This window comes from Myxocyprinus asiaticus, chromosome 14, assembly GCF_019703515.2.
Source record: "Myxocyprinus asiaticus isolate MX2 ecotype Aquarium Trade chromosome 14, UBuf_Myxa_2, whole genome shotgun sequence".
Taxonomy (NCBI): domain Eukaryota; kingdom Metazoa; phylum Chordata; class Actinopteri; order Cypriniformes; family Catostomidae; genus Myxocyprinus; species Myxocyprinus asiaticus.
This window is the reverse complement of record NC_059357.1, coordinates 22,541,480-22,551,120: the sequence shown is the minus strand read 5'-3', so window position 1 is coordinate 22,551,120 and position 9,641 is coordinate 22,541,480. Positions and strand designations below refer to the sequence as shown.

Sequence of the window (9,641 nt, the reverse complement as noted above, 5' to 3'; positions counted from 1 at the left end):
GAAATCGAACCAATAGTGATGTCATAAACAGTCGTCTTCGTCCCCATGTGAACTTCAAGGGTTTTTTATAAGTGATGGGAAGTCTGATTCTTTTCCGCTAACCGGGTCTTTCGGACGGTTTGTTTCAATGAACTGGTTCAAAAAACCGAGACACAATTAATTTACGTCATCACGTAATGACGTCACTATATATATAAAACGCTAATACGCCGGTGTCGTAGAATACACGCACACATTCAATAAAGCCATATGTTAGGGCATATTGCTGATTATAACATTTTATTTAAATAAGTTATAATAAGGGTGTTTATTGTCATCAGTGATCTTACAATACATCCATTAAAGATTTGCACCTAAAGCACCTAATACTGACACTGATATACAAACGTGGAAGTTCTACACGTTTAAAGCATAAAAAGTGATTAAACTAGTTTTAATCAACTCACCCTTTTAACGGAAACAATGATCCAGCTCATCACAACTTCAGATATAATCTGCATGCACAATACTCAATAGTAAAATCTGTTTATATCTCTCGACTGAAACGTTTTACTCCCTCATTCAAGTTCTCAGTTCACGCATGCTCATCAGCTGCTCACTAATCAGCAGTTCTCAGTATTATGCCTGAAAGAGGCAATTCTCAGTTCAGTGTACTGGTGACTCGCAAACTGCTGTGATCCACTCAATGTACTGCTGACGCAAGAGCTGCTGTCCTCGGATCAGTGTACTGTTGACTCAAGAGCTGCTGTCCTCGGATCAGTGTACTGTTGACTCGAGAACTGCTGTGAACGACTCAATGTACTGTTGACTCAAGAGCTGCTGTCCTCGGATCAGTGTACTGCTGACTCGAGAACTGCTGTGAACGACTCAATGTACTGTTGACTCAAGAGCTGCTGTCCTCAGATCAGTATACTGTTGACTCGAGAACTGCTGTGAACGACTCAATGTACTGTTGACTTGAGAACTGCTGTGAACGACTCAATGTACTGTTGACTCAAGAACTGCTGTGAATGACTCAATGTACTGTTGACTCGAGCTGCTGTCCTCGGATCAGTGTACTGTTGACTCAAGAACTGCTGTCCTCGGATCAGTGTACTGTTGACTCAAGAGCTGCTGTCCTCGGATCAGTGTACCGTTGACTCGAGAACTGCTGTGAACGACTCAATGTACTGTTGACTCAAGAGCTGCTGTCCTCGGATCAGTGTACTTGTTGACTCGAGAACTGCTGTGAATGACTCAATGTACTGTTGACTCGAGAACTTCTGTGAACGACTCAATGTACTGTTGACTCAAGAGCTGCTGTCCTCGGATCAGTGTATTGCTGACTCGAGAACTGCTGTGAACGACTCAATGTACTGTTGACTCAAGAGCTGTAGACTGGATCATCTTAATACGTTGATAAAACGGTAATACAATCAAGTCATAAACATATTTCCAGTATGTTTTATTTGTTACATTCTCTGTTGTTTGTTTAGCAAAATAGACCTGAAACATACATTTCGCCCCTTAATCACACACATGCTCAATGTCAGCAGCTCATCGGTTCTCAGTATGTTGGACACCTCCGAAAGAGGCGATTCTCAGTTTATTGTACTGTTCCTCTCGAGAACCGTTGCGACCCGAGCGTTCAGTCCGATGTGAACTAGTTGGAGCGGTTAATTGCAAAGAAGAGTTGGCAAAAGCAAATATTACCACTTCTAGGATCATATTACTCCCGGTTACCGGTTCATTTCAATTCGGAGTGTCAGGCACATCCGAGAGACAGGTTAAGACAGAGTAACTTGTGGATCAGTGTTGACTCCAGACATGAACTGTTTCAAACGATTCAGTCCGATTTGGTAAACAAGTTCAACTCTTTCACTAAAAAGAACCGGTTCAAAAGAATGATTCATTCACGAACTCGACATCACTATTTTTTATATGCCACTACAAGAATCCTTACATTCTATACCATGTGTTGTAAAGTATGGGCGCGGGAAAATCAAATAAGCATGTTAATATTAATATACATTAATTTAAATATCTATGAGGCAGTAATCATAACATGAAGTTGGGCCCAGCCAGAAAAAAATCTTTATTCTAAAACACATCAGGTATCAAACAGAGGTGCACATATTAGCGTGTGTACATAAAACAAATAGAGTAAACAATTGATTAGAAAAGCCCTCATAGAAGGACTGAAGTAATTAAACAGAACTGATTTTGGTTGTAACATGACTGAAAGAATGTTCATGCGTAAAGCTCAAAGTCTATTCGCTTCGAGTTGTAGAACGGGGCACCTTCTTGGTCAACCCTTCTACAGTATACACCATCCTTGAAGTAGCCCTCATCCACCCAGTCCTGGAATTAAAGATACAGAAATATATTAGGCACTACTTTTGGTTATGATACTTTAAAAATCAAAAGTTACAAGAGTGTTTGCCTTTGATATTCCCAGAAACACTATGACATTTACTAAACATAACACAAAAAAATTATTTCAGTAACATGAGAAAAAAAATCTATGCTTGGTATTGCTTGGTAACAAAACAACTATAATTGTCATACCTGCATCTGTTGGCTGCTGAAGGGTCCATAGAGCTCAGAGTTTTCCTCATTGTCCCATTTGTACTCCCACATGACCTCATAAGTCACTAAGAGAAAACAAAGAAAACATGGATGCAATTGTGGAGGGATTAATGTGCATTGATTTATGTGACAGGTCAAGATAATAATTCATAACATATCACAATAGGCAATTTTTCTTAGATGTCTCGTAGAGTCATTTGTTTGTAACTGGACTTTCTCATATCATCACCTGTTTGGGTGGCTTCATCACACTGGCACAAAGTCACAAGAACAACAGCAAAGCAATATTAAGATAAATGTGCCTAAAAACAACACCACAACCACAAAAACATACTCATTCTCACCTCTATCGCTGTTCTTATTCTCTTTATCTTTTTCTACAATATGCTTCTCATCAAATTTATCACCAAACATGTCTAGTTCATCGTCGTCTTCCTCCCTGCCCTCTTTTGTTTTGGCAGCCTTTCCTTGTTTCATTCCCTTCAGTTTGTAGGCCAGTTTTTCATAGGTCTGCTGATAAATTTCAAACTCTCCAATCCCCACCAGTCTGTCTGCCAATGCTGTCAGTTTGTCTAGTTTATCAGCATCTCTGTTTGGAGTCTCTTCTTTTTCTTCTTCTCTTGATCTTCCTTTTTTCTTTCGTCCTCCAAGACCCCCATGTCTTCGAAGAGCAGCAGCCACTGTTTCTCCAGGCAACATTAGTTCAATGATGGCTTCTATGAGTTGAAAATGGCTGTATGTGGCCAGAGGGTCTTCCGCTGGTTCTTTCTCCACCTCTTCTTCATCTTCGTCACTTTCTTTCCGCTGCTTCTCACGCTGCATCTCCTCCTCTGCTTCATCTTCATCACCAGCTCTTCTCCTTCGTTTAGCTGCAAGACCTTTCTTCTTTTTCACTGGCTGTTCTTTTATCCTCACCTATGTGAAGTTACAAGGTGATTAAGCAACAGCATTTGATAAAGGAAAGCATTTCTGTACATTACTTAAATATTTAAATTTCAACTTATATTCTAAGTTATTTATCTTAATTCGAGCAATAAAATGTACCCAGTCAATATTGTCCAGCCAGTTGTCCCTGATATCCTTATCTTTGTTGACAAAGTAGTTTCCTTCTGAATCAAAGTGTCCCTCTTGCATTTCTTCAACAAGGTTAAAGGGAGTGATGGGTACCCCCTCATCATAGTCAATTGTTGCCATTTCCTGACCTAAAAACACACAGAAACTGTAAGACAAGTAATTTTGAATGAATACTGATCAAAAATGAAATACAAGTAACCTAATGCTTCATTTCTCTTCATTATCATGTTTACTTTTTTATTTTATTTTTTGGTACATAAAAATAATTCATTTATAGGTTTTCAAATGTCAGAGCCTTATTGACATTTTAAGAGGAAATAAACACAAAGGTTTAAAGAAAGGAAAAAAAAAATGTGAAAGAGAAGCATTCTGCAATGTGCTAAGAGCTTATTTCATAATGTGCATGAGACCAAATATTCCCAGACCTTCCACATCATCACTGGCAAGAATGTCGTATTTGCTGCTATTCTCTATATCCTTTTCTTCATCCTCCTCATCACTGTCTAAAGAGTGTTTCTCCTTAAATCTGGATCCTGGCCCAGTCACACCATCAACCATCTATGAAAAGACAGTGGATAAAATGGAACAGAGCATTACAATACAATTAATCTTTTCCATCAATAATCAAACTGTAAATTTTATTTCATATCAATGTCAATCAATAATTAGTGAATTGTCTAGGAAGGTTTGATGTAAATGTATTCACATAGATATGTAAATATTTGTTATGCCAGAAGATAAATTTATAATTAAGCTCAAATTAGAAATACAGCAATGTTCTAAAGCTTCCTCCCTAGGCAGATTATCAGTCATTATCAGCACTTACTGAAAGTATAAAGAATTATATGGCACTTAACTTTCTCTTTGGAACATCCTCTTCCAAAGTAATCTCCCCATCTCCATCCTCAAATGACACTTTTCTTTTCGACATGCTATTAGAGATATGAAAAATTTGACTACACAAGTAAAACTGTTGATAAAATTTTAAGTGGCTAATTTCACATTACTTTTAATTAAAAAATAAAAACTCTCCATAACAAATTGGAAAGATGGAACCTGTGCACCATTTCCCACTAACGACCTCAATGAGTTTCAGTCACTGTCACATGTACACATCAAATGTAATGACATGCACAGTCTTCCAAATGCTAGTTATTTGGCTATTTAGTAGCTATTTAATGAGTAAAATAGGTGAAAACGTAGGCATTGATTGATACACAAACAGTTCTTCTTAATATCCTCTTGTATATTTATCGTATATTGCATGTCCATAAATTTTGTGCAGTGAAAGCACTTCAAAGTTTGTTTTTGTTTCACAAAACCTAGATCTACAGTTGAAGTCAGAAGTTTACATACACTTAGGCTGAAGTCATTAAAACAAATTTTTTAACCACTCCACAGATTTCATATTAGCAAACTATAGTTTTGTCATTTAAGACATCTAATTTGTGCATGACACAAGTAATTTTTCCAACAATTGTTTACAGACAGATTGTTTCACTTTTAATTGACTATTTCACAATTCCAATGGGTCAGAAGTTTACATACAGTAAGTTAACTGTGCCTTTAAGTAGCTTGGAAAATTCTTGAAAATGATGTCATGCCTTTAGGCAATTAGCTTCTGATGGGCTAATTGGCGTCAATTGGAGGTGTACCTGTGGATGTATTTTAAGGCCTACAAGTCTGGTTAAACCTTGGGAGCAATTTCCAAATGCCTGAAGGTACCACATTCATCTGTATAAATAATAGTACACAAGTATAAACCCCATGGGACCACGCAGCCATCGTAACGCTCAGGAAGAAGATGCATTCTGTCTCCTAGAGATAAACGTAGTTTGGGGCAAAAAGTGCAAATCAATCCCAGAACAACAGCAAAGGACCTTGTGGAGATGCTTGAAGGAACAGGTAGACAAGTATCTATATCCACAGTAAAACGAGTCCTACATCGACATAACCTGAAAGGCTGCTCAGCAAGGAAGAAGCCACGGCTCCAAAACCGCCATAAAAAAGCCAGACTACCGTTTGCAAGTGCACATGGGGACAAAGATCTTACTTTTTGCAGAAATGTCCTCTGGTCTGATGAAACAAAAATTGAACTGTTTGGCCACAATGACCATCGTTATGTTTGGAGGAAAAAGGGTGAGGCTTGCAAGCCGAAGAACACCATCCCAACTGTGAAGATATGGGTGGCAGCATCATGTTGTGGGGGTGCTTTGCAGCAGGAGGTACTGGTGCACTTCACAAAATAGATGGCATCATGAGGAAGGAAAAATGTGTGTATATATTGAAGCAACATCTCAAGACATCAGCCAGGAAATTAAAGCTCGGTCGCAAATGGGCCTTGCAAATGGGCAATGACCACAAGCATACCTCCAAAATTGTGGCAAAATGGCTTAAGGACAACAAAGTCAAGGTATTGGAGTGGCCATCACAAAGCCCTGACCTCTCTACTATTATTGTGACATTTCACATTCTTAAATTAGTGATCCTAACTGACCTAAGACGGGGAATGTTTTCTACGATTAAATGTTAGGAATTGTGAAAAACTGAGTTTAAATGTATTTGGCCTAGGTGTATGTAAACTTATGACTTCAACTGTACATTATTCTCATCTGTCACCGCCATCTTGGAAATTACATCAAATGGCAGTTCTTGCTGAGATCAGGGTTGATCGAACCACCCAGACTTCACAAGTCAGATGTCCGACTTCAAGCGACATTCCAGTCATTATTTTCAAGTAGGAAGTGGGAAAATCTGAGTTATGAATTGTCTGGAACACACCATATGCGAGTAGTATTTGGCTGGTCATGTGATTCCAACATGGCAGCTCCCATGAGGGGACCCTCTCCATGTAGAATAAAACAGCTTATATAAGGTTACTGCTATGACTATCAGTCTTCATGTGAGTGCTCATGAGTTTATACATATCTTTCAAAATTACTATTCCTTTCTTTAGGTATAAAACTTTTTAATTTAAAAAAAATTTCTGAGTGCTAGGGTTGTGCCGATAGACGATGATCTCAGGGACTGACGATGGTCAGAGTGATCGCCAATAGCTGATGCCTTTGACGATGTCAAGACAATATTTGGCTCGTTTTCCCATTAATGTATTAAATTATTATTATTAAATTAATATTACAAATAATTTGCCCCGCAACATTAAAACATAAAATAATACAAAAACACGTTCACCTCGAACCTTGATTTATATTTCAGTGATTATTATCTTCATTATAATTATTATTTTTATTTAAAATTGTTTTTATGTCTTTATTTATGTAAGTAATTTTCTGCCTTCATGTTTAGATGGATACTTGCCTGACAGTAAATGGAAAGGTGGTTAGTTATATATATAATTTTTTTATCACTTTGTTATTTTAATTGCTTTTTCGTTTCATTTGAAGTGCAATTTGAATTTAGAAATGCATTAGATCAAGGGTCGGCAACCTTTTTGACATGGAGTGCCATTTTTTTATTTTCCTGGTCAATGGCTGTGCCGACAACCCCCCTTCCCAAATCGTTTATTTTTTATTACAAATGATATTATCAGCATAATTATGATATAATCATGATCCTGCATGTGAATTTTCACAGAGCATCATGTGAGAGTGCTTTATTGAAAGAAAACCTGTCCTTTTGTACAAAATGAGTTAACAGTTAATTTCACAAATTTGCTTGATTACTGATCATGAAATTGTGTGGAATCTTAAATATTTCTTATATTATGTCATACATTTTACTAAATCACACAGAGCTGGGTAATCACTAGCACGCAAGCACCAGCGAGAGAGAAGCAGGCTATTCTATTTATAAGACGTTTTTCGCACCTGCATTCCAGTTTACATCATGATCACGGAATGAATTTTCATCAGCTGAATGGGAGGCTAAACAAAAAGTTAAAATGTGACGAGACTCGCGATGCGCGTGCAAGACATTCACGCATCACAAGCCGATCAACAAGCTGATCATTTAGCCCTTTCCGGTGAATTGCACCTGCAAAATCCTAAAACTGTATTTCCAGGTTTAATTTATATATTTAATAGACTCAGATTTTTGAATCCCACGATGTAGGTTTATGTTTTCTCTTTTAATCGTTTAATGTAGTTTTGAATATGACTATGGTTTAATGAGGGTGTAGGCTACCTGTATGCTGGGTTGGAAATCTCAACGATTAATAGTGGTGTTTTCCTGATTACATTACATGTTGTTCTGAAAGCAAAAAGAAACAAATGAAACACGGAATGTAGGCTGTCATCCGCTCATCCTGACCGAAGCAAAGCTGGTGCGTTTACTCGCACGATTTACCAAAAGTGAAGGGCTGTCGTGATTCGCAATTGGCTTGCACGTGTTGCACGAGTCTGTTGGGTATACTGCAGTCTCGTCACATTTTAACTTTTTGTTTATCCCATTCAGCTCTTAAAAACATGCTGCATGATCATGATTAAGGATTACATCAAGCTGTAGATTGGAATGCAGGTGCGGAATTTACACCAAATAGTCTACTCCTCTCTCACCGTTGCAGGCATGCCACTGATTACCCCTCCGTGTGCCAATGTTGGCACGCGTGCCATAAGTTGCCGACCCCTGCATTAGATTTAAGTTTTTCATTTTTTAAAATAATTTAATTTTCAATGCAAAATCACTAAAGTAAAAATATTCACCGATCCCTCAGCCTGGGGGTTGCCGATGTAATTGGATATTGCGAGATTATATATTGTGAAGGAGGGAACAAAACAAATGTATTCACACACATGATGTATTTTCCCCTGACAACGTAATACCCGACCGGTAGAGAATGCACAGATGAAGTTGGTTCTTTGCCAAAGAGATGTTGCCCTTCACAACTGTTGTAAAGCCATCTTTCAAAAATTTGAACACCACACATTATAATTGCACTTCATTTTTTTCCAGTTTCATTTGAATTATTAGTTCAAATTAATTAAAAAGTTCAAAGTTTGAAATCAAGGTGTCTTGCTTTATTGTGTAGGCTTAACCCTAACCCTGCTTAACGAAAATTACCCCATAGTACCACCTAGCGTCCAACCAGCGGTAATACCCCCAGGTAAATCTCACAGGCTGACGATAGTACGATCGGACTATGGAGAAGATCGCCAACCCTAGTGAGCGCACCTTTAAGATTTTAAAGCGACAACACAAACTTCATAGAAAAGTTAAGAGCCTCGCAGCAAAATACCCTGAGGTACTTAACAGTGTTTGGAAGAATAAGAACATGACTGTAACGCCCCCTTTAAATCTAATCTAAGTAGCAGGACAAACCTATTGATTTCTTTCTGTAACTCACACGAGACCGCTTAACTGCGTGTCTTCATAGTAGAACCGTAGAACTATAGGCTACGTTCTGATAACCTAGAAAGCCCAGCATAAAATGTATTGCACTCACTGGTTTGGCACACTATTCCAAACCAAATCATGACGCTTGATGAACAATCATATGGTTAAGCACTATAAGTAGTAGCCCTGCAGCGCTATGCATTGCGATTGCGCGAGCTAATGCCGTGCAGAGCGAGTCAGTCAGCTAGCTAATATTTTAATAATGACCAAACAAAACACATTTAATGAACTGTTCAGTTGGTACAATGTTGACAAGATGTAGCACAATTGTTAAAAATTAGTTACCTCGTTGTTGCTGTGCCCGCTGCGCCATTCAAGTAAACTAAAACCGGAACAACGTCATTCGTGAGATTGTAGAAGAGTCTTTAGCGTCCCCTAGAGGCCATCTTTAGAATCACGCAGTGAGTTATAAGACAAAATTCCCCCAATTATTTCTGACCTCACATCCATTACTTAAACTGCTTGCTTGAATGTTACACAACTACAAGTTTACGCCTTCCATTGACCCAATGATTTGTTTTTCTTTTTCTTTTTTTTTCTTTTTTCTTTTTTTTTAAATCTGATATTACAGTTAACATTTGGCTTCTCTGCTTTGAGGGAACACTTCACTCTTTGGATGGGGGAATATTCAGGGTTTAACACAAATT

General features: G+C 38.0%; 1 protein-coding gene across 2 annotated transcripts; it reads right to left on the bottom strand.

The window, feature by feature from the left end:
- Positions 1 to 1,563: 1,563 nt before the first annotated feature.
- Positions 1,564 to 9,336, bottom strand: LOC127452319 (CD2 antigen cytoplasmic tail-binding protein 2-like). 2 transcript variants are annotated; one of them, XM_051717718.1, is made up of 7 exons: positions 7,786 to 7,851; positions 4,501 to 4,574; positions 4,068 to 4,202; positions 3,613 to 3,770; positions 2,913 to 3,483; positions 2,548 to 2,633; positions 1,564 to 2,340 (listed from the first exon to the last, which is right to left on the bottom strand). In XM_051717718.1, the coding sequence occupies exons 2-7, from the start codon at positions 4,571 to 4,573 to the stop codon at positions 2,230 to 2,232; spliced, it is 1,134 nt and encodes a 377-aa protein (XP_051573678.1). In that variant the 5' UTR covers position 4,574; positions 7,786 to 7,851; the 3' UTR covers positions 1,564 to 2,229. The 2 variants fall into 2 exon arrangements, with proteins under 2 accessions (XP_051573678.1, XP_051573679.1); XM_051717719.1 differs by lacking the exon at positions 7,786 to 7,851 and adding an exon at positions 9,280 to 9,336 and having other exon boundaries at positions 1,567 to 2,340.
- Between the last annotated feature and the right edge of the window lie 305 nt (positions 9,337 to 9,641).

What these genes read in the sequence shown, in the direction of transcription:
- LOC127452319 (XM_051717719.1), bottom strand. Translation starts at nt 4,573, where the DNA reads ATGTCGAAAAGAAAAGTGTCATTTGAGGATGGAGATGGGGAGATTACT. An exon ending in TGCCAGTGATGATGTGGAAG is followed by an intron (nt 3,771 to 4,067) that starts GTCTGGGAATAT and finishes GTGTGTTTTTAG; the next exon opens with GTCAGGAAATGGCAACAATT. An exon ending in GGCTGGACAATATTGACTGG is followed by an intron (nt 3,484 to 3,612) that starts GTACATTTTATT and finishes AACTTCACATAG; the next exon opens with GTGAGGATAAAAGAACAGCC.